General features: G+C 39.9%; 2 protein-coding genes across 3 annotated transcripts in view; one reads left to right on the forward strand and one right to left on the reverse strand.

The window, feature by feature from the left end:
* Nucleotides 1-9,646, reverse strand: part of LOC117404046 (protein FAM219A) — a 60,301-nt gene extending 50,655 nt beyond the window's left edge. For both annotated transcript variants that reach the window (XM_058986235.1, XM_058986228.1), the window contains exon 1: nucleotides 9,406-9,646. In XM_058986235.1, coding sequence (XP_058842218.1) covers nucleotides 9,406-9,465 — 60 coding nt within the window. In that variant the 5' untranslated portion in view covers nucleotides 9,466-9,646. The remainder of the gene's footprint in view (nucleotides 1-9,405) is intronic.
* Nucleotides 9,647-10,361: 715 nt separating this feature from the next.
* The window catches only part of LOC117404066 (dynein intermediate chain 2, ciliary-like), a 44,915-nt gene continuing 29,870 nt past the window's right edge, over nucleotides 10,362-25,406 (forward strand). Inside the window, exons 1-12 of the mRNA XM_058986237.1 lie at nucleotides 10,362-10,612; nucleotides 11,243-11,317; nucleotides 11,659-11,757; nucleotides 12,406-12,486; nucleotides 15,699-15,825; nucleotides 16,344-16,399; nucleotides 18,002-18,139; nucleotides 19,654-19,713; nucleotides 19,910-20,038; nucleotides 20,533-20,617; nucleotides 21,499-21,616; nucleotides 23,566-23,609. Of these exons, the coding sequence (XP_058842220.1) occupies nucleotides 10,577-10,612; nucleotides 11,243-11,317; nucleotides 11,659-11,757; nucleotides 12,406-12,486; nucleotides 15,699-15,825; nucleotides 16,344-16,399; nucleotides 18,002-18,139; nucleotides 19,654-19,713; nucleotides 19,910-20,038; nucleotides 20,533-20,617; nucleotides 21,499-21,616; nucleotides 23,566-23,609 (1,048 nt within the window). The 5' untranslated portion in view covers nucleotides 10,362-10,576. The remainder of the gene's footprint in view (nucleotides 10,613-11,242; nucleotides 11,318-11,658; nucleotides 11,758-12,405; nucleotides 12,487-15,698; nucleotides 15,826-16,343; nucleotides 16,400-18,001; nucleotides 18,140-19,653; nucleotides 19,714-19,909; nucleotides 20,039-20,532; nucleotides 20,618-21,498; nucleotides 21,617-23,565; nucleotides 23,610-25,406) is intronic.

A 25,406-nucleotide genomic window follows, 5' to 3' on the forward strand; every position in this document is an offset into this window, starting at 1 on the left:
CCATGATTGTCTATTATTTTCTTTCTGATCTCCTCAGACAACTCTCTCCTTTGCTTTCTCTGGTCCATGTTCAATGTGGTGCACACAATGATACCAAACAGCACAGTGACTACTTCTCTCCATTTAAATAGGCTGAATGACTGATTACAAGATTGGAGACATGTGTGATACTAATTAAAGAAACTAATTAGTTTGAAATATCACTATAATCCAATTATTTATTATCTTTTTTAAGGGGTACCAACAAATGTGTCCAGGCCATTTTAGAATATCTTTGTAGAATAAGCAATAATTCATCTCTTTTCAAAGCTTCTTTGCTTTATTCTATGACATACCAAAGGCATGCAAGTATACATGATAAAATAGCTTTTAAGTTCATCACTTTTCAGGAGGAATGAAGCATTATTTCAATGAGCTGTAAGGGTACCAACAAATTTGAGCACGTCTGTATATATATATATATATTTCTGGTTATCAGAGTACTGTCATTTCAAGAGTACATTTAGAAAACAACCTATTTTAAAAGGTATATCTGTATTTATTTATTTATTTATTTTTAATTCAAACATGTCAATGGAAGTCAGGCTGGTTGGCTCAGCTATATTAAAGTTAAAAAAGGTATTGTATTGCACTGGCTATAGAAGCCAGATCTCCTATATACACAAACATACAGATCTCCTACATACACAAACATACAGATCTCCTACATACACAAACATACAGATCTCCTACATATACACACATACAGATCTCCTACATACACACACATACAGATCTCCTACATACACAAACATACAGATCTCCTACATACACAAACATACAGATCTCCTACATACACAAACATACAGATCTCCTGCATACACAAACATACAGATCTCCTGCATACACAAACATACAGATCTCCTACATACACAAACATACAGATCTCCTACATACACAAACATACAGATCTCCTACATACACAAACATACAGATCTCCTACATACGCAAACATACAGATCTCCTACATACACAAACATACAGCTATTTAAGCGTCAGACATGATCCATTCCCCAGCAGACAAAAACGATAATTTACTGTAATTCAACTGGTAACAGCCAATGCCTTTTATGCCACAACAAGCTAAAAATAAACAGTGTTCAGTTTTGCACAGTTTTACACAGCTCAACACCTAGCTGATATATTAAATACAAAGCTGCAACTCATGTCAACGCCACTTATAAAAACAATGCTGATTCAAGTAGCCACATCTACAGTATACATCTTTAAATAAAGACATGTACATTTGTGTTTAAATACTTTCAATTACTAAAATGCATCTATGTTAGTGTGGACAGAAAAATGATGATGTTAAGACACAAATAAATAAAACTAAAGTATAATATATATATATATATATATATATATATATATATATATAGAGAGAGAGAGAGAGAGAGAGAGAGAGAGAGAGAGAGAGAGAGAGAGAGAGAGAGAGAGAGAGAGAGAGAGAGAGAGAGAGGGAGAGAGAGAGAGAGAGAGAGAGAGAGAGAGATATCCCAGCTGGTGTAGATAGTCGTGGAAAGGTAAGTTTGGCAGGGACTGGGTTAAGTCTATCCCTGCCAACAATCACAGGTGTGGCCATTCCCTAATTAGGTACAGAACACCGTCGCTATAACGCCCTTCATTATAACAAACCTGGCCCGTGGACCCCAAATAAAAAAATATACAAAACACGCACTGTCAACATCCTGGTCTGTACGCACAGGATGCCACCTCTGCAGTGAAGTCAGCTCTTCTGTTTAATAAAAAGTGTGCGCCGAAATGAAAATCATTTCATGTTGCATCAAAGCTGGAAACTACATTGATTGTTTGAAAAGAGGAGTAACGCCGGAATGTCTCTCGTGAAAACACTTTTTTTTGGCTTGTTCAGCAACCATGCGGCAAAGCAAAATTGATTAAAGAAAAAAAAAAAAAAAAACACGAGGATCTGATGAACTTTTCATGTCGGGTTGATTTGGAATAAAAGCTCAGTTTGGGATTCTTGCACGTTGGGTTAAGATTTGGTGCACTTTGAAACGCTTCATGTCTGAAAAAAAGCTTCAATTCGGCATTTTTGCTTTTTATACTGCGTTTTAATTCTTTAAGAATAGGATAAAGCAAAGGCAGAATCCTGCATACATGAGATGAACGGGTACATGTAATTCTGCTTTTATTCACAATCTCAACTCATTAACTTACTCCAACAGTTTATCATTCATTTTGATTGTCCTTTCGCTGGAACAAACCCCTCGATATAATGAACAAAAGGCTTGAACCCCAACAGGTTTGTTATAGCGAGGGTGTGCTGTAATTGACTTCTAATTTGGGGAATGGCCACATGTATATAAAGGAAGTCCAATCCTTTGTTTGGCGTGAGTGTTTCTACTGTGTTTTGAACTTCAAAGTGAAGGTGAATGCTCCTCCTGTATTGTTTTGTTTGAACTGTTTATTCTGGCCCTTGTGCATTTGTTTCTTGTGTTTCTGGTTGTTAATTAAAGTGTGCATTGCACTTCACTGCAGCGTCTGTCTCTGGGTTTCCTTCCTGTCGGGTAACAAGCTTTAGCTGTAGTCAATGACAACAGCTTTCCAACTAGCTTACATTCATCAACTTCCTCCCCCTCTGTCACTAATCTGTCAGCTAAACTGACATCCAGCTACTACCTGCAACATTAGGAGGTTATGAATGTCATTGGCATGTCCTGCTGTAGCTAAGTGGATCTAAACAAAAATGAAAGAAAACAAACACAGTGGAGGCACATACAGTACAGAAGGTCCTCATAACCGCACAGCACTTGAAAGGCTTACAATATTCATATAAAAGTGAGATATATATAGCCAAATGCAACCCAAAGCATCTACAGTATAGCTATGACAGTATGAGTATGACTTGGTGCAAAATCATGTAGAGTGTGACAGACTGACAGACGGACACAATCAGCACATAAGGGTCCTCATTTTTTGAAGGTTACCATTGTTTAGTAAACTTATAAAAGAATCCAGATATTTTCAACACAGTGCTCAAATAAGGATTACTTTTCAAGGATCTCTACCTGGCTAATTGTCTCAGGATGGAGGCAGAGGCGGTGTCAATGGGCTGGATATTCTTGATGCATGGCCCCAATCAGACTCTCGTTCAGACACTCAATAATTACATCTCTGACTACTGTAGGGTGTCTGTAATCGTTCAATAACATTAAGTAGAAATGCTAAGAAACTCAAGCTGCTGTGCAGCAGGTATAGTATTAGGACCAACACCTGAGTGCCACACTCAAAGTGAAAGTCTAGCAAATTACAAACATCTCAGTCAATCAGGTTCTGAGTAGAGTGGTCATTATTCTACCGTAGATGCCCTCTAAAGCCAACAGGATTTTTTTAAAAACTGCCACCTTCATTTTAAGCAGGTTGAAGAGATCCAGACCAATATATAACCTAAAAACACTTTTGATGTCTTCACACACAAAACGTGTTCAGTTTACAATAGCATTAATACCCTCCTCAGCTGTCCCTTCCAGTAGATAATGACCTCACAAAGCCAGGGAATGGCCGCTGCGTCAGACATTACTGCTTTAACATGTCAGGGTTACTGAGGATAGTGTTGTTCTATTGAAAGACTGTGGGAATGATTTTCAATGGTCTGGCATGTGTTATTCATGGTGACCGCTGGTTATGGGAATACTGCGGCAATGCCTCACCTACTCAAGGGTGTGGGGGCATGCTTCAGTGGCTACAGTGTGAGTGACAGAAACCAAAGCTAACCTGCAGGTTCTTGTTTCTCAGCTTTCTGAACCCCTTGGCATGCCTTTCTGTGTGTGTGAAAGAGCACAGTTTCAAAGAGCACCAACGAGCTCGTGCACAACCATTCCTTACCATACAATTACCCCGAACATCCTGAAATGCTGCGCAGAAGTGCTGGAACATTACGCTCAGGAACTGCAGTCAAGTGTAATAAAGCACAGTGAAAGTATGGTAAAAGCATAGAGTGGTATGGTAAAGCATATTAAAAACATGGCAAACCAGGGTAAACTATGGTAAATGCATAGTATAACCACAGGAAACTATTTTAACATACCCTTCTATTTCGCTGTCAGTGGTCTAAATCAGGTTTTCAAAAACACTCCTAGCTTGTATCATGCCCCTGATCAATCATTACAGATAAGCCCTTTTTTAAGGTCAGTGCAAAGTTTGCCCTCATTCTATCTGGAAAGTAAAAACCAACAAGGGCATTTATAATCTGTTAGGTAGGAGGAATATACACAGACGCGGAGCAGTGCAGTCATTGCTTTGAGCTGTTTCTTGCTAGTTTGATGATGTTAATGTTATTTTATTACCAGAGGCATGCTTTACACTCCTGTCTAAAAAAAAAGGGTCTCATAGTTTGTCTGTCAGTGTTCCAAGAGTTTAATCCTTGGCAGGGTTGCACTCCTGTGATGAAATCTCTCACAACACAAGCTTGGGGCAGGATTCGACAGGGCAACAGAGGATCGAAAAAAACAAACAAACAAAAAAAAAAGGTGAAAGGATTCCAGCTCCTGTTTGAGTAGGAGCCATAACCCTCGAAACATCTTCCTCATCTTTTCAGCACTCTGATTACACTACAATTATGGTGTTTGAATCTGTTGATGGAATACCTGTGCAGTGCCTGCAAGCCTACGAAAGCTCAAAAGACGAGTGTCTTTTTGAAACAAAAGCCAGTGCAAATTGTTTCCAATCTGTGTCTTGTTATTATTATTATTATTATTTATTTCTTAGCAGACGCCCTTATCCAGGGCGACTTACAATCTTTGTTGACAGTCCTGAGGCAGCAACCCCATCAATCAACACTCCCACATTTTTTCTTCTATAATTTATTGAGGAGACAGAAATAAAATGAGGCTGGGGTCATTGAAAAACTGGACGTCTGAAAGTGGGAGATGGCAGAATGGATACAGGTTAAAACAAGAAAACAAACAAGCACCCTAATGTGTGAAGTACAATTTGAAACCCATGTTTATGTAAATGTTAGACCCTTTTGTGCAAACACTAACTTACATGCTCAATGAAGTAAAAAGGCTGATTATTTAATTGTAGATTTCACTTTCTAATTGAATAGGATCCTACTTGAAAAAAAATGGAGACACTGTCTGTCTGTCTGTCTGTCTGTCAGACTCTACATGGCGACATCATAACTGATCTTTTTTTGCCCGCCTGGTGTTCTCTCTGCCTCGCTTCCCCCACGCAACTCCACTACTCCGCTCACTCCACTGGCTACCGATCACCGCTCGCATCCAGTTCAAGACTCTTGTACTAGCCTACAGATGCCTTGACCAGACTGCACCCAGCTACCTCCAGACCCTCATCTCTCCCTACACCCCCACTCGACCTCTCTGCTCCGCCTGCACTAGAAGACTGGCTCTACCTCCTCTACGCTCCCCTGCCTCCAGAGCCCGCTCCTTCTCCACACTCGCTCCGCAGTGGTGGAATGACCTTCCTACAGATGTCAGGACCGCCCAGTCCCTGACCACATTCCGGCGCCTTCTTAAGACTCACCTCTTCAGACAGCACCTGTAGAACTCCTGCTTTTCCCCTGGGACACTTCCTTAAATGCGCTTTATTTGCTCTTATCTGCCCCCTATTTTACTGCATTTAATCCTGTACTTCAAAGTACTGTAATCTGCCAAGTGTTTAATCTGTAGTATTTTGTATTTAATCATATCTTGATGTAACTATCACTGTCACTGTTATCTGCTGTATTATTGAATTGTATTTTGTCACACTTGTACTTGCTTGAACCAAAGTCATTGTATTTATCTTGCTCTTATTGTATTACTTGTATTGTAACACTTGAAATGTATTTGCTTACGATTGTAAGTCGCCCTGGATAAGGGTCGTCTGCTAAGAAATAAATAATAATAATAATAATAATCTTTTTTTATCATACACTCCTAGCCTCCTATAGACATGGATTTCATTTGGCTAGAATACTTCAACAGACTACTGTGTATGTGTATGTGCACTGGTTTTTACATACTCTTCTATGAGAGTAAATGTATGTACATATATGGAGATCTGGATGATAATTCAATTAAAATGTGACCTTTCTTCACACAGGGTTAAGGAAATGAAACATCTATCGGTGATAGTTTCTTTATTTCTGTTTGTCAAACTGCAAGATTCTGTGAGGGCCCTATTTTAATTTACAAACCAAACAGCCTGTCACGTTCAGAGTAAAGCAGCCAGTATCCTATAGCACAGGGTGTCCCTGCTATAGTAATAATAATAATAATAATAATAATAATAATAATAATAATAATAATAATAATAATCTTTATTTTATTCATAAATAAATATCGCAAAGCACTTAACAAAAGTGAAAACAGAAAAACAAATAAATGAGTTTTGAGGTGGGATTTAAAATAGACAGAGACTCAGAATTAAGGATCTCAGAAGGAAGTGTGTTCCACAGCCTAGGAGCATAGGAGGAAAAAGCCCTGTCACCCACTGTACGCAGTTTAGTCAGGGGGACAACCATAAGGCCAGCATCGGAGGACCGCATAGCACGACTAGGAGTGTAGGTGGTAACTAACTCAGAAATGTAAGAGGGAGAGATACCCCTATTGGCTTTAAAAGTCAACAGCAGTACTTTGTAGTCAATGCGGTATTTGACCGGTAACCAGTGTAATGATTTCAGTATGGGGGTTATGTGACCACCAGAGCGAGACCTCGTCAGCACCCTAGCTGCAGAATTCTGAACATACTGGAGCTTTTGAAGGGTATTCTTTGACACCCCAGTAAGTAAGGCATTACAATGGTCAAGCCTGGAGGATACAAACGCATGTACAAGCTTTTCTGCAGCAGACAGCAACAAGACAGGGCGCAGCCAAGCAATGTTCTTTAGATGGAAGAAGGACAACTTGGTAATATTCCGAACATGCAGCTCAAAGGTTAAACTAGGGTCAAAAATGACCCCCAAGTTTCTCATTTTAGAACAAAACTCCGTTAGCACCCCGTCAATGGTCATGTTTTGACAGCTGGATTTCCGCAGTTGATGCGGGGTTCCTAATAGCATCACTTCAGTCTTGTCGCTGTTTAGCTGCAGAAAATTCTGTTGCATCCAGAGCTTGATGTCAGAAAAACAAGTGGTGAGCACAGAAACAGCCAAGTCAATATCAATACCTCGCCTGCAGCTCAGGGCACCTACTCCAACTGCCCCCACGGTCAATTATCCAGCTGCTAGGGACCACTGAGCTGGACAGCAATGCTTAACATTTAAATGACAGCAGTATTTCCCTTAAAACAGTTTACCACAGTATTTTTTCACTGTATTTTTGCAGTTTTCCCATGCTTTTCCCATGGTTACACACTGCAGTTACCATAGTTTACCAAGCTTTGCCGTGCTTATTAATATGTGTTACCATACCTGGCTATTCTCTGTAATGCCGACCAGATGCTTTACCATGATTTCAATGTGCTTTATTACACTTTGCTTTTACTATGGAAAACTTTTATAAGGGTTAAATCACTTGAATAGACTCCATCATGAAAAACAAAAGCCTATTTACCAGCTGCATGCTGACTGTCCCTGTTAAAAATCACATTCCCAAGGAGCTGTACAGCAGGTTGAAACAAAGATAATCAACACCAGCAAGAATCAATGTGTTGCAAGTTGATCTTTTTTTTCCTTTTCTTGCAACACAGCATCGTGCAGCTCTAAATATGTTTTTTTTATTGTTGTTCTTCTTTTAATTGGAGCCAAAGGAGCAGTTTGTTGTTACTGTGTTGTCACTTTTGGAAGGGTCGTAGTGAGTGATGAATATTCAGCTTTGATGTGTTACCCTTCCTTCATACTGTTGTCACTGAAGAATAAAGCGTCTGTGGAGCAAGGCTTACTGGACACCAAATCTGAAAGGTCTTTCTGGCATTTAAAAACATTATGTAATGTTTACTTTTAGATAACTATAACCCATACAGTCTCCCATAGTAAAAGCATTGCACAGTGTAATAAAAAGTGAAAGCACGATAAAACATAGGTGATAAGCATTGTAAAGCCCAGGGAGGTATGGTGAAACATATTAAAAAACATGACAAACTATGATAAACTATGGTAAATGTACAGTATAACCACAAGAAAACACAAAATTGCCATTTTATAAGGGAACCCACTGGTATATACTGTAAGTTGCATTTATAAAGACAGGGAACAGATAATTAAATATTAGTATTATCTCGTTTTACTATTATTATGCTGACCCCTAATTGCCTTGATCAACTGCTTACTGTAGATAAGATATACAGTAGATTGCAATAAAGCTGTGCAAACAGTAAAACGCATGCAGGTGTAAACGGGAATTAACATCAAACCCACACACAAATCGATGAGCAGATGCTGGGTGGAAAAAACACTCAGGGATCCTCATACAGCTGACTTATATTTTGGTTAACTATGAATCATGTTCGTTATTGGATAAACACTGTTTACAATACGCAGTTGTCATATTTCGTAGTGTTATTTTCGCGCATCCTTGCTAGAAACTGCTGATGATAATGATACCGCCGGAACTACGCTGCTACAAGCAGCAGACACCCTGGGAAGGCAGCGACATTACGCTGTACAGTACCATAGACAGCACCACTGCATGATGAAGGGTGCGTTCACGGAGATCGTTCTGCGCACATTCTGTGCAGAATCTCACCGATCTAGCCAATGGGTGCGTTCACAGAGATCATTCTTAGAAGACTATTTGCTAAATTGGTCAGATTCTGCACAGAATCTGCGCAGCATGATCTCCGTGAACGCACCCGAAGTAATGCGAAACGTCGCTGTATGCGATCTCTTACCTCATCGTTAAATACAAGGCTACAGACAACAACAGACACAAGATTAAATACAAAACACAGCACAGCGGTTTAAAATAAACGTACTGCATTCTTCAATACGTCACCTCCCAAAAGATTGAATTGTGCATAATGAGTAATGCTGGGCTCAGTCCAGAGCTACACACAAGTACAGCAGCGGACACGAATATCAGAACGAAATAATAATATAACGGTACATCGTAATACATTGCGGGGGGTTTGAATTAGATTAAATATATTTCCTCGACATAAAGATATGTACACAATTCTATGTTTTTATTATTATTATTATTATTATTATTATTATTATTATTATTATTCCAGATCAACAACGGCACATTCCTTTTCTTAAAATATATTTATTATGGTGTATATAATTGTACAAAAATAAACAAACACATACATTAACAGAAATGACAACACTCCCACGTCTTTCAATGCTGTTTTTCAAACACACCCGACAAGAAAACCACAGCAGTAAATGAATATATAAATACGAAAATAAATATACAATTACACAGCATCATAAACTGCACCCAGTATCTGTCTTACCAGGGGTTGTATCTCAGAATGGACGGTCGGCACTTGAAATCTGTCTATTTCTTCCATCATTTTGGCGACGTTTGGATTTGATATATCTGTAAGTTATTTAAAAAAAAAGATTTTTTAAATTATTATTTTTACTATGTTGTTATTATATTTTATTCCTCGAAGATGCTTTTCTGCTTCATCCCAGCTCAGTCAAAGGACTCTAGCAGGCAGAGGCAGTGACTCAACAACTCACTTCCGGGTCCGGGAGCCCAACAGCATTACGCATTGGCGAGAGTGGGCGGGGTTATTCAAATATAAGAGGAGCGTATTTTACTTATTCATGACGTCGCGCTGGCATTGGTAATAATGGAACGCCCGGCAAGTCATCCTGCAGCTGTGGAAACATGTACCCTGTAGAAAAGACAGAAGCATGTGGCTGGTCATGTACAAAATGAACACTGCCTTACTTCTGTGTTCAGATACATACCAATACACCATTGTGTTTGCCTACGCGGCCCTTGGACCCCCACATATAATTTGCCTACGTCAGCTATTCAATTGCCTACCATTTCTGTGAACCCTATGTCCGCCACTGAAACGATACATTATTACAAAGTACATTATTTCAAGGTAAACGTTTTCTACTGTCTGTTCGTAAAAACGTGTGACTACATCGTTCAATCTGATATGCATTAACAACTAGCAAACTGTTTGCATTTTTACTTAATAATACAGTACGTGGTCGTCTCCATTTGGCCCCGCCTTGTTGCTGTGGTAACCAACAATAATTTGATTTTGGCATATTTACAAACCACATAATAACAAAATAAAAGAACAATGCATGATTTAAAAAATAAATAAATCAACGGTAACTTTTTTTAATCTTCTCTGAAGGACTTTACTTTCAAACTTCAAGTCTTACTCCAGGAAGTGTGATTGCTGGCCGTTCCTGGTTGCCCGGGTAACCATGGTACACAGTTCTGCGTTTGTTGTTACGGGTAGCAAATCGCGTCAGAGCTCATCATAAAAGCAACAGCTAGATACTCATGTTACGTGTTCAATTTAGAAGCTCTATAGATGTTTTTAATTATCGAGGTTAATACAACAATTTGAAGAAGGTTGACATTTACATCCCTTTTTATTTCCCGAATGGAAATTAATTAACAATCCGAAGCCAGGTATTTTGAAAACAATGCCACTTAAAGCAGGAACTCAGAAGTCCAAACAGGTAAACGTTTTACTTTCCTTCGAACTTTGAGTGAAACGTGTTTTGTTTTACGTTATACTTCAAAACTTTGTAACACAATTATTGTATGCGTTTTGGTACGGTTATGTGCTTATGCATATTTTTAGCGGTGGTGGTAAGAGGCAGCTCGATTGTTGTCACTAGGCAAAACCGACTGTCCAATCAAAGAATGTGCGCGTATCGAATAAAATAAGTGTTTCCTTTTGTGTATTGCAATCTACACCCGCCAACTAAGACATTGTGGGTGTTAATTTAGCCCTACAAAGTGGAAGTTATGATTTCCTTTCTATTTAAAACAAATCCAGTTAAACCAGTGGGATTTAAACACGTTTCTGTGAAGTTTGGATTTAACAAGAACCCTTATCTTAGTTAGACTGATTTACAGAATTCGGGGGTTGGGTAACTTAAAAAAAAAAAAAAACACTCAGAGGTTCTGTACTTTTTAGTCTTCATCTACCCTGCAGAGTATCATTCTATTCTGTCATTCTTCTGCTGTCTCTGTAACCTTATTGTGTAACAGTCTCTGGAACATTCAGGGTAAATCAGGTTATAACAATGCAGGTACATGCAAAGAAAACAACACTGAATGAATTATTTATTTGAGCCCCCCAGGTTTCAAGCCAAGCTGCATCCCAGTCAGTAAAAGCACCTCCACCAAAGCAAGCCAAAGCTGCCTCCAAGAAGAAGGTAAGAAGTGTGTTTTTTTTACTTACTTCTCATGCTTTATTGGCCGGTAGATATAGACAGGATAAATTGCATCGGTGCACTGTGTAAAATAAACGCAGTAGGAAACAGATGTTTCAGAGTTGTAAAAGCAGAAATGGGTTCCACTCACCTCAATGGTGTTTAAGATTATATGCATGCTATTAAATTCTTTATATAAATGTGTTTATATATATATATATATATATATATATATATATATATATATATATATATATATATATATAAATGAGAGAGAGAGTTGTAGAATAGCTGTCTTTGGTCTGAAATGTACAGGTTTTCAAAGGTCCAGTCTTTCTTTGTAGGATGACGATGATACGACGGAGATGGGGGACGGCACGGAGGAGTGGATGCAGGGAAAAACCCTTTTCAAACCCTCAGATCAGCTGGAGCTCACTGAAGTTGTATGTATCTGGTAACCCGTTAATGTCCCTGGGATTCAGTTTGAATTATGGCACCGTTATCGTTATAGTGGCTTTTAAAAAAGTGTAACAAGACAATTAAAATCTGTAATAAAGATCAATTATGTTAGTTTTTTTTGGCATTTTATGCAACAGTTATCATATTTCTTTTATTTGGTAGTTTTTAATTGATGATAAGGAAAGCAGTGGAAAGGGTGTGTTTATTAAAATAATAATAATAATAATAAAATTAAAAAAGAAACCTGATATTTGTGTTGAACAGGGTTTACTTCTTGCAGATTCCCTCGTTACATTAACGCCTTTTCTGGTTTATATGTTGGCCAACTGTGTAATATCTCTGCTTCATCAAATGCAGTGATGAACAGATCAACGATTTCCCTGACTATTTATTTTCACCAATACCTTCTTCCTTGAATCCTTATAAATAACTTCATTAATCAAATGTTTGACATTTTATATTACCACAGCAGGGTATTTCTGGTATTTTGTACATTTTACATGATCTCTCGCCTCTGTTTGTCTTACTTTATAACTTATCACTACATTTTTTAGTACTGCTGAGTGTTGTATTATAAGCTTTAATATTTGATTCACAAAAATAGGACGTTTTTTTTTATATTTTATTTTTAGGAACTGAAAGAGGAGATTACCAGAATCCTAACAGCAAACAACCCTCACGCCCCTCAGAACATTGTGCGCTACAGCTTCAAGGTGGGTAGCAGCGGCAGGGCACTGTGCACTGGCACAATACAATACAAGCAATATTCTGTTGTTACATATTGTGAGACAGCAGGGAGGGGGTTAAATCCTCCCTGCAGAAAACATGTGCAAATGCACATTGGTTGATGTAATTGTTTTGTTTTATTATTTAATTATCCCCTGCACCTGGTGATCATTGTAAATCAGAGCCAGGTGCAGGGTATTTAAAGAGAGCAGCCAGTCTGTTCTAGGCTGCTGAGAGAGAAGGAAGCAGGATAGGTGCTCTGCTTCCGAGCAGTCGGGTGAAGAAAGGTAGTGTAAACCTGTGTGGTTTGTTTCGGGGTGAAGATTTTGTTTTGTGTTCCAGGTAAACAGCTTAGCTGTCCTGATTTATAGTTTAGGTTCCTGTGTGTGTAGTTAGTGCTCGATAAGAGCTAGGTGTTTATTTGGTTTTGTGTGTTTGATATTTGTATTATTAAAAATAGCGCACCAGCGCTGAAAAATCCATTTCATTGTTCTGGGTCGTATTTTTAAAGGGGCAACGAACCCGAGTGAGTTGTGCTTTGTCACATATGGTGGAGAATGCGGGCAGAGTGTGTGGGCACCCCTACGACCCAGAAAATGGATTTTAAAGAATTGATCGCAATGATCAATCATAACACCGCTGCTCAGAAAGAGCAGACAAAGAAGTGGAGACAGGAGTTGGGGCTACCGGATCCGGAGCCGACGGAGCTGGACCTGCTGCTCCAAAGGTGGGAGCAGGCAGGGGGTGCCCCACTGACTCAAGCCCCAGAGCCCAGAGGCGAGGAGCCGCCGCTTCCAGAGCCCAGAGGGGAGGAGCCGCCACTTCCGGAGCCCAGAGGGGAGGAGCTGCCGCTGCCGGAGCCCAGAGGGGAGGAGCTGCCGGAGCCCAGAGGGGAGGAGCTGCCGGAGCCCAGAGGGGAGGAGCTGCCGCTGCCGGAGCCCAGAGGGGAGGAGCTGCCGCTGCCGGAGCCCAGAGGGGAGGAGCTGCCGCTGCCGGAGCCCAGAGGGGAGGAGCTGCCGCTGCCGGAGCCCAGAGGGGAGGAGCTGCCGCTTCCGGAGCCCAGAGGGGAGGAGCCGCCGCTTCCGGAGCCCAGAGGGGAGGAGCCGCTGCTTCCGGAGCCCAGAGGGGAGGAGGTGAAAAGCATACCTCCACCACAGCCCCGACCACCACCCCTACAGTCCAGTTCGGCGCCGCTGCGTCCAGTCCCTCACCCCTTGCTCCTGGACACCCTGCCGGTCTTCCTGGACCTCCCTGTGCTGGACCTGGAGCCCAGGAGTCTGCAGCACTGGCCACAGCTCTGCCCCTGGTTACCTGCTCCGCTCTCCCCGAGCACCCAGACGTCGCTGGGCTGCTGCCAGACGTCGCTGTTGCTCCCCCTGTTAGCTGCTTCGCTCCCCCTGGGTGATCGGACATCACTGCGCCAGTTCCCAGGGGAAGACCTGTGTCCACTGCGGCATCCTCCAGTGCCCCGGCCTACGCTTCGGTCGGCCCTGTTAGCCCGGTGGGGTCCTGTGTCGCCGGTTTGCGGTCCCTTCCTGGCAGCGCCGGAAGGACCGACCCATCCTCAAGCCCGCCCGTGGAAGAGGGCGGCAATGGACATTGCTGGACTTGAGGCTGGGTGGTCTTTTAAGGGTGGAGGGAGGTGGCCGTGGTATGGCCGGTGTCTTGAAAAGACATGGGGGGGGATGTGTGAGACAGCAGGGAGGGGGTTAAATCCTCCCTGCAGAAAACATGTGCAAATGCACATTGGTTGATGTAATTGTTTTGTTTTATTATTTAATTATCCCCTGCACCTGGTGATCATTGTAAATCAGAGCCAGGTGCAGGGTATTTAAAGAGAGCAGCCAGTCTGTTCTAGGCTGCTGAGAGAGAAGGAAGCAGGATAGGTGCTCTGCTTCCGAGCAGTCGGGTGAAGAAAGGTAGTGTAAACCTGTGTGGTTTGTTTCGGGGTGAAGATTTTGTTTTGTGTTCCAGGTAAACAGCTTAGCTGTCCTGATTTATAGTTTAGGTTCCTGTGTGTGTAGTTAGTGCTCGATAAGAGCTAGGTGTTTATTTGGTTTTGTGTGTTTGATATTTGTATTATTAAAAATAGCGCACCAGCGCTGAAAAATCCATTTCATTGTTCTGGGTCGTATTTTTAAAGGGGCAACGAACCCGAGTGAGTTGTGCTTTGTCACAATATGTTTTGTCTTCCAGTTTGGCTAGTGTACAGACTGAATGTAGTATGTCACGTTATATAATTCAGGTGTTGAGAGATGTTGAATAACTTTTTCGTATGCAACGCTGCTTTTTTAAAAAACATTTTTTACCAGATCTAATTTTGGAATCTGTCTTGCATTTATTGAAATCTGATGACAGAATGAGTGGGTTAAATTGCACTGTCCAAAATCATGCCATGTTGCTAAGCTGCTGTTGCTGAGTATTTCTCTGAGCTCAGCCGTTGGTTTCAATATACTTTCTTTTTCATACACTGTACTGGTTACATAAACGCAATACTGTAGTTATTTCACTCGTGAGGATGGCTGTAAACATTATTTGCATACGTGGATTAACTACAGTACTCCATGAATGTTCAGGGTGTATCCTCTATTTATTTCTCAAGTATATTTATTTATTTATTTTATTTATTGCATTTATATAGCGCTTTTTATACAAAAGTATCGCAAAGCACTGTACAGTACAAGAAAAAGCCCTACCTCCCGTGTTGCTTTTGTTGACCCTGGGAATAACCAGCAGCCCTGCATCCTGTGATCTCAGAGTGGGGTTTGGAAGATATGGAGTCAGTAACTCCTATAAATAACTAAGTGCTAATCCATTCAGGGCCTTGTGAGTTAACAGCAGAATCTTAAAATCAATTCTATACTGCACAGGGAGCCAGTGTAAAGAGGCCAAAACAGGGGTAATATGTTCACTTTTCCTGATTTTAGTCAGAATTCTAGCAGCAGTATTCTGAACAAGCTGCAAGCGGGATACCACACGTTTTGGGACACCAGAAAAAAGTGCATTACAGTGATGAATTCTAGATGAAACAAAGGCATGTAATAATCTCTCGGCATCAGATTCGGAATAATTGGTCTACTGAAAGAAGCCAGATTATTTCTAATTTTGTTTACTTCCAGTGAGATAGCATCTCTTTTACAGGAGTAGCCTTTGGGTTCGGTGACTTCAAAGTATCTAACTGAATTTTCTTCTTTTTAAGGAACGAGCATACAAACCAATCAGCAATGTGGACCAGCTGGCTATCCACTTCTCACTGGATGGAAACATGCTACACAAGGACTCTGATGAAGCCAGACGACAAGCGGCAAAGATGGGAATCTCAGAAAGTACGATCCAACAGTCTGAGCTCGCCTGAACATACAGTTCCACACTCACAATGTGCAAGAGCACAGAACAGCAGACATGCTGACAGCATTGAGGGGGTGCTGGCTTTCTTGAAGATGGTGGTGGGACAGATCTACAAAAATTGATTATTTATAATTTTTTGTATTAAATTATAAAATGTATGCATTCATTGGCATTTTCACTCACTTGGGTTGTATCTCTTGAAATGCAATGAACATTCACATCATTTGCTATTTCTTAATAACTGCAGACACATAATCGGCCCATTTAAATGAAACAGTTACATCCAGACAGTGTGTTTTGTTTTGGTTGCATGATTGCAGCAGCTTTAAGTTAACTTGCGATATCTTCAAATAATCCTCAGAGAGCCCGTTTGTAATTCCTGCTTTTGTTTCTGCAGCATGTCGGCATCTTTTAAAATGTAGCAAAACATTTATTTTAATACATTGAATGGAACATAAAAATGGAATGTTGCTTTACTTTATTAATTTTATTCCAGGAACAACCACCACTGAAACGAGTACCGGAGAGACAGAAGAGAGGACTGAAGCTCCGGTAACTCAATGCACAGCATAAATCCAAGCTGATTCCTAATAGAACTGTGCTTGTGCTAGTCCTATATGTTGAATAAATCCAAGCCGATTCCTAATAGAACTGTGCTTGTACTAGTCCTATATGTTGAATAAATCCAAGCCGATTCCTAATGGAACTGTGCTTGTGCTAGTCCTATATGTTGAATAAATCCAAGCTGATTCCTAATAGAACTGTGCTTGTGCTAGTCCTATATGTTGAATAAATCCAAGCCGATTCCTAATAGAACTGTGCTTGTGCTAGTCCTATATGTTGAATATTGTCTTGATTTATGGGGCCAACCCAAAGCAAAGGAGTGTCTTCAGTGGCCCTTTATTCCAGGTCATACAGAGGTTGTACATGGGGATGCATGATCAAAAGCACTGCATAGCTTCTTGTACAGCATAAAGTGCAGTCCACCAGAACAATCGCATATAATGATACACATTGTATTGTGAACTGCGTTGCTAAACAGATGCAGATCTTGATATAAGGAAAGTTATTCTCTTTCCTTGCAGGTTAGTCACAGTACCATGAAAGTTCATGGAGTATCCTTTATAGATGGTATCTGTCAAATGGATTTGCCGTTATCTGGAAATTTGCTTGACCCTGATGAAATTTAAAGGAATCCAAAGGCATCTGAATTCTCAAACAATAATTTTGATTATTACTGTGTAATGTATTGACTGGAATAGCTGGTGCTACCAAGAGAATGAGCTGATGTATAGAAGAGCTATGTGTATGATGGATAGTTCTGTATAGAATTATAATAGAATTCATCCCACAGGACTATGCCGTAAATATTGATTTTGGAATAAACTGCTTGCATTTTAAGTGATGTATGTTTATTGGTTTAACGGTGTGATCTGGGTTTTTTTGTGATTTAATTTTTTTTTTTTTAAAGAGATTTGCATGTTTGTATTGCACTAAGTGAAGGGGTCTGTGTAAAAATAAATAAATAAAAACTATACTATCTGAACAATTTCAGAATAATAAGAAAAAATCCTACAAATTATCTAATATAATCTATTAGTTAGTAAACATTGCAAATAATGATCCAAGCTGAGTCATACAGAACACACATATCATCCTTATCAAATAAATATTGATAGCATGTGCCACAAAACTTACACTCATGGGTTACTACAGCGTGGATGAATCTGGCATACAGAATGTTGAAAACTTTATTTTTCAACATGCATTGTTGTCTATAAAGGCTCATAATTCATATATAGCTTAAAGAGAAGTAGCTTCTAATCATTCTGAATAGTTGATATCTGTGTTAAGGTGCTTTCGCTGTGAGTTCAGGAGCTGCTTTTGAGTTCCAATTGCCTGCCATAGATACATGTAAGGTAGACTAGATCACCCAAAATGTTTTTAAAATAGTAAGTGCCAGCAGCATCTAGAGCACTGATGTGTATTGCAGCAAAACAATAAGAAACTCCAAAGTGGCAGATCTAGGCAGGCAACTTGAACTGAAGGTACTCTCAGTCACGGCAAGGTGTTTGCCTTGTTTCCTCCAGGTCCTAACCTGGTAGTCAGAGTGATCCGAGACTCTGCCGTCATGCAGATTTTGTTTTCCCGCAGGCCAGTATGGAAGAGGCAGGAGAAGTGGAGGAGGGAGGCCGCGGTGGAGACAGCCGGAAGGGTAAAAGTGAACAAAAAATCACTAACCAGTTCAACTTCAGCGAGAGGGCCTCCCAGACACTCAACAACCCCCTCAAGGCAAGTCAAAGAGCTTCACCCAGTGGAGGGATGAGTGAACTGTTGCAGAGAAGCGTCCAGGATGGACTTGAGTCTGTAGTGATCTAGGCTAGGGAATGGGATAGGCAAAAGGGATTTTTTTTTTTACTCCCCTTGAAACAAAATACTTTTGAGGCAACTGAGGTTTTTATTTCAAATAAACATTTTAATTGCTCAAGGGGATTTAGCTCTGTGGTACATGGTGGATTGCCGCATATAGAGTATGTAGTAGTATTGAGACATCGCTAATTTAGTTGTCATTGCAGAGTCATGTAATTGCCTGAGGTGCTGCTTTATAAAATCTAGTTTCTGTTACTGTTACTGTGCCTATGTGTACCCCAGCTGTGCTGTTAGTGATGAGATTATTTGAATTATACATGCAAATGACTGCTTACACAGTGGAAGAAGTGAACTTTTTACCTATTCTTCCATGTGTTACATACCGTAAAACTTCAGTGAAACTCCTGAAACTTCAGTGAAACATGCTATCTGGTACTACAATAGGTTAAAGAAATATCTCTTTGCAAGCTGTGCTTTCAGATAGTGCTTCACTTCCTTGGTCATGTTGGCTGTTTATGCATTTTACTTGTTGCTATTGCTCAGCAGTAGACCAAAAACCTGCAGATTATGCTTTAGGTTGATGGTGTAGTGCTGATTGCTACTCTCTTTGCAGAGGGGGAGTCAAAAGTGGGATAATGTGTTGGTTTTGTGAGCCGTTTCACACTGACCAGAGGCTGAGCATAGGGTAGGATAAGCAGACTGCTCTCCAATGAACCCATTCCGCCAATTCAGGATGGCTCAGTAAATCAAATTGAATGCAGACAGGTGTGAAGTCTCTGCAGCTGACTTCATAGCTTTTAAAATCCACTCGCAGCACCAGTGATTCATGGCTTTGAGCAGATTCAAGGATGTTCACAATGCAGGACTCACGTGGTAACTGACACATTTAGCGAGTTAATAAGCATCTGCCATGCACAAATAATTGTGAAGGCTGCCGGGCAGTGGAAATTTTTCAGCCCATTGCGGCAGATGTTTGTTTACGGAACATTGAAAATGAGGTAGTGCTGTCAGTCATAGCATTTATACCACATTTTGTTCAAAGTAAAGTCTACTTTGTAGTTTACAAAGAGAAGAGAAAGAGGTGTTTCTCCAGATTGGATTTTACATAGAATTTATAGTTATTGCTAACCTTTACAGCCAAGGTGGTTTGTTTGTTTCCTGTACATGCCTCTCCAGTGGAAGACAAACTCTCTCCCTGAGTATAGTCCCAGTATGATCTCCTCTGCGTCTCAGTGCTGTCTCTCCTCTGTGTCTTACCCTAGGACGTTAAACCCACCCAGCATTCATATGTGACAACATTTCAGTCTGGACATTTTTAGTGTGATATGTCTGTTGGAATTGAATCAACACAGTTCCAGTGCAGATCACAGGTTTTGTGTCTCATCTTTATTGTTTTTATTTCTAATTCTGATTAGTTCTTTACTTCCTTTTTTTAGGAAAGAGAGTCACAGACAGAACCCCCACCCCGAGCAAACTTTTCAGCCTCAGCCAACCAGGTAAGGGTTTGGAGCAGCTAAGGGAGGTGCGTGGTAGGAGTCAATGTGACTGATTCTCTAGTCCCCAGGAAGAGATGTCCCAGCCCTGGCTTCTCCTTGCTCTTGTTAATATTGCTTGATTCCTGGACTTGGAGAGCCCCCACCTTTGCTTCCTGCCTTGATCACTGATTGCTCCCTCTGTGTGTTTCCCTCGCAGTGGGAAATCTATGACTCCTACGTGGATGACCTAGCGAAACAGGAGAGGAACAAAGAGAAGCAGAAAGCACCCCCAACGAAAAAGGAGGACGATAAGTCCAAGAAAAAGATAACTTCCATTGAGACACAGGTACTGCAGCCAGACAGTTTGCCAACAGCTTACTGTGCTATTTCTCTGGCTCCAGCTAGCATTCTGCATAATGGGGTTAATTGTACACTTGAGGAGTAGATGGGGTGGATGATGGGGCTTACTGGATTGGAAAAGGGCCATATTCACAAAGCATTTGCCACTGTGCTAGGTTTCCTCATAGTGCTTTTGGAATGGATCCCATGTTGTTTGTCACTATAATCCATTTCAGCAGTAAAAGAAACCGTGAAACAGGTTTTGTATTCCAATTGTAGATGTAGGACCTATAGTGGCTGCTAATGCTATTAACAACATTAAAATAAGTCCAGATTTGTGACATGTTCACCTTAACATGATATTGTATTACTAGTAATTAACTTCAGTGACAGTCACTGGCATACATTGTGATGTGTATCAATCAATCAATCACTTTAAATACAGAGAAATGCATAATACATGATATACAAAAAAAATGTTTTAAACCCTTTTATTTCTAGAGTGATGACATCTCAAAGGTTGCCAAGTCTTCTAAAATCATTGAGCGAATGGTGAATCAGAACACATTTGATGACATCGCACAGGGTATTTGATTTTTGCTGATTTTTATGAACCTGTTAAAACATAACAGTAGATATGATGTTGTGTGTATATATATATATATATATATATATATATATATATATATATATATATATATATATATATATATATATATATATATATACACATGAATGAGATTACAACCATGAACTCAAGTAATAAAATATGTATTCGGCCCATCTAAGCTCGTCCGGTTCCTAGAAGCTGATTGATCTCAGAGCTTTGTCAAGTTAGATATTAAAGGATCCAAGTGATTCTGCCTCAACAACATGACTAGGCAGCCCATTCCATGCCCTCGCCACTCTGTGTGAAGAAGAGTCTACTTCCCTTTGTCCCGTCTATCTCCATTTCACTTTCAACTGTGTCCTCTGGTCCTGGTTTCAATACTGCACTTAAAGGATTGGTTAGGGTTAACTATGTCAACTTCTTTTAAGACTTTAAAGACTTCAATCCTGCCCCCTCCCATTCATCTTTGTCCTGGCTAAATACATTACATTACAGTTCATTACAGTTCTTTCATCTTCATAGCTCATTCCTTTAAACCCTGGGATTAGCCTGGGTGCTTTTTATTGGACTCTCTCCAGGGCCATAATATTCTAATGGTGCTGTGGTGACCGGAATTGGACACAGTATTCTAAGTACAGTCTCACTAGTGCATTGTACAACCTCATCATGACCTCCTTGGATTTGTACTCTTATGCCTATATACCCAATTTGTACTATTATGCCTATATACCCAATCATTCTGTTTGCCTTATTGATTGCTTTACCACACTGGTTGCTGTGAAGAGTAAAAAGATGTATTTTGTCATAAGTTATACAAATTATAGGGGGCATTTTGTCATGCCATTTTTTGTCCTCAGATTTCAAGTATTTTCAAGATGCTTCTGATGAGTTCAGGGAGCAGGATGGCACCCTACTGCCTCTGTGGAAATTCCAGTATGACAAGGCCAAGAGACTGGCAGTAACTGCCCTCTGCTGGTGAGTATGGTTTACTACAACCACATCTGTGTAGAGGTTTTTATCCTTCTTTCCTTTTACATAATTCTCTGCGGTAAACTTTTGGTGTTGTACCCTACTCTCTGGTATGCATGTTTTTTTTTTTTAAGGTGCAATTTAAGATATTGCTAATGTCATGTAAAGCTAGTTCTAGGGGAGAAATAATTGCACATTTTGAAATATAAGCAAATATTAAAATAAGGTAGCTATGCCAGCTAGGAAAACTGAAAAAAATATATTTTAACTTTTTAATAAGTTAGTGTTCTAAACAGTTTCTAAAATACATATAAACTCAAACTGTTCATTAAATCAATCATATGTACATTAAAGAAAACATATCAACATGGTCAATTACTGTGCAAGTGGATTATTCATCCTGCAAAATCCAATTCATACAGCTAAAGGGTTAACAGCAAATTCAATAAGCTTTACCTATTATGCACTTACATTTGCTATGCAAATCTTTGCCCTGGTGTAAGAGGCATACTAGGTTAAAGAAAGCTCTCAGTTTGTATGTCCTACTTTTCAGGTGGTCTGTTTTTATTTCATTATTTGTATAACACCTTTAAAATTAGGAATGCTTGATTCTCTGTAAGCATGATCTTGAACAATGGTTCAGCCCTCCCTCCTCCTTTTAGTTCTGCAAGCATGTTTATTCAGTAACAGGGATCATTAGCGAGGCATGGCAGGTGCACGTGTTTCTTTGTAACTCCTGACACTAGGGGTGGAAGACAATAGCATTTAGAATTATCGATTATCAGCTAAAAATGATCACGATAATAACAATTGCCTTAAATCATGTTTTAACTCCTGTTAATCTTTCCCAAGTTAGTTGTTTCTCTCTCTCTCTCTCTCTCTCTCTCTCTCTCTCTCTCTCTCTCTCTCTCTCTGTCTGTCTCTCTCTGTCTCTCTTTTTGTTTTTTTTACTTGGCTTTTTAAAGAAATAGCCAATTCGATGGGCAGTTGAATTATGGGTATCTCTTTATGGACAAATTGGTAGTCTAAAGAGAGAGGAACAAGACTTCTCCATAGCAGTGGCACTGCTCTTATTACCTTCAGATGCACCGTTATTGCAAATAATACAATTATTGAGAATTAATAAATCAAGACTAAACTCATTTTAGTTTGTTCCAACTCTATCTGACACCAAAGTGTAAAAATCCCAGTTATTGTTTATTATTATTATTATTATTATTATTATTATTATTATTATTATTATTATTATTATATCCACTAGGTGGCACTGTCTTGATGAGTAGACACATCCGAAATGAGTTTTATTTAAGTGCTGAAAAACATTAACGAGAATACGCCTGAATGCCATTACTAATTAAGAGCTTGTAAGATGGCGTGCTTAAAATGTGAGACATATTTAGCTTTAGTTGTTGTTTTTTTCTTACATTTTGACACTAGGATGTGCCTGAGTTTGTCTGGATTTTGCACATAGCAGGTCACGTTGTGAGGAGCTGTCCGAGATGGTGCTGGTTTGTTACTGAAGATCTCATCTGTGTCCTTCAGTGGCTGCCCACTATTTAATAAAACTATTTAACAGCGCTTTTCACTGAAAACAAACAAACAAACAGCCAGGATTCACTGTGATGCCCATGATCCACTGAGAGAATTAACATGGACACAGATCACAGACAGTACAGGACTGAGACATCCTGTTTGACCATGAGTATGTGGAGGACAATTAAACTGGATTATTCTGGGGGTTCAATTCCTCGACCCAACCCCCCCCCCCCCCATCTCTTTTCCTATATCTGACCAAACATCAGTCCAGAAACTGTACTTGTGGATTACTTAAATGCATTTAAATACTAATACTGTACAATATAGTATTCAATGTACCGGTGTTCTTCTATTGGTGCTCAAAAGAATGAAGTAATTTTGATGATTTTACTGTTTTTTTTTTGTTTGTTTTTTTACAGGAGCCAAACCTACAAAGACATGTATGCAGTGGGTCATGGATCTTGTGAGTACCTTAACATATAAATAAACACAGGACATTCACAAAGCCTGCTAATGGTGGCAGTATTTCCAGCCACAGCGGTTTAGACCATTGAGAAATATTCATCCGTCATAAATATAACATTAAACACAATTCTGGAAATATATTAATTATATCGAGGCTACACCGTGAAGTACTGAATATGAAATCCGGTATAACAGCATCGAATATGAAAATGCCATTCGATACTAGATCTCTTAACACATGTGCAACATCTGCTGTGTGGTGTGCGTGTATATATCTATAGCAAATCCCCCGAATCACCACTGTTTAGCTTGACCAAACTTTCTGTTGGATTACAAGCCCCCTGGTGTGTTTAGGTCTCGAGGTCATTGTTCAAGAAAGGAAAGCAATGTGAATAAAAAAAATAAAAGTTTCAGATTTCATTTGATTTTTAGCTTTTTGTGTTTGTTGGTTTCCTTCAGAGAGTTGTTCCTCTAGAGAGTTTGAACTAAAAAATTTACCCCAGTTAAATAAACCTTTTTCTTTTTTTCCCTTGCTGCAGTTGGTAAAATATTAAGCAATAACTGTTGGTCTCAGCTGGATTATTTGTGTGTGTGTCACTGGGCAGACGTTCCAGCATTGGCTGTTTCTGAAGGAGGCTGAGTCAGTTCCATGGTATCTATTAAGATGTCAGGCTTCTGTCTCTGGAGGGAAGGTTTAATGAGTGCTTTTATCCAGGCTGACAGACTTTCACAGACTCACTGCCACAGAGCCCACCACCCTGCTGGGAGGAATCAGCCCCTGTGGGAGCTGCCCCCTCAGAGCTGCCTCCTTGTTTAACAGATGCCTGAGTGCAGGGCTGTGTTGCCACATAGTTTTTAACAGGGAGATCTCTATCACTGCCCAAATGCCCACCCGTCCATCTCTGTAGCACTGCTTGTTTCGGGATTCAACTGTACCACACTTCCACCGGCAGGGTTTATAGAGAATAATTAAACATGTACTGGTAGTGTTTGATCTCTCTTCATTGTGGTGTACCATGCATGTTAAAGCATTAAACTCTTAAAGAAAGCATGTTGTGGAGCTTAGTATAACATGTTAAATGATCTAAACTGCAGTATGTCAGATCTCAGTACTGGCACCAACAGGACTTTGTGAACCAAGACGCTAAAAAAAAAAGAAATGTATCCCAAATGTGTTTTTGGTTGAGATCTGTCATTTTGACATGCCTGTGCTGCGTATTGTAAGTCACATTCCCATCAGAACCTATTAGAAAATGGAAATGGCACAAGCTAATTCTCCTGATAATTCTGGCTACTTCAGTCAAGAAGAACTATTAAAACAGATTAAACCAAAAGCGGGTTGTACTTTCAATATTACAGTAAAAAAAAAAGCACAGATCTTTTTTTTTTTTTAATACTGCCTTCTTTTGTTGCAACATAACTGTATCTTATCCCCTGGCATTACGGGCCTTGCATTCAAACCACGCACACAGGAAAGCTCTATTGAAACAATTAGAGGTAGCCCAGCGAACCCTCACTGAACCTCCTTGTGCTCCATCCTGCGGATGAAATGTTAAATCAGTGTCCTATTGTAAGTGATTCTACATATAATGCAGAGTTCACTGCCTACCTCTGTAAAGTGCTTTGTGATGGTGGTCCACTATGGAAGGTGCTATATAAAAATAAAGATATTATTATTATTATAAAGTAGGAATAAAGGTCCAGCTCATCACAGGCTGCTGCTACCAGAATATTATTATTATTATTATTATTTATTTCTTAGCAGACACCCTTATCCAGGGCGACTTACAGTCAT

This window comes from Acipenser ruthenus, chromosome 2, assembly GCF_902713425.1.
Source record: "Acipenser ruthenus chromosome 2, fAciRut3.2 maternal haplotype, whole genome shotgun sequence".
Taxonomy (NCBI): domain Eukaryota; kingdom Metazoa; phylum Chordata; class Actinopteri; order Acipenseriformes; family Acipenseridae; genus Acipenser; species Acipenser ruthenus.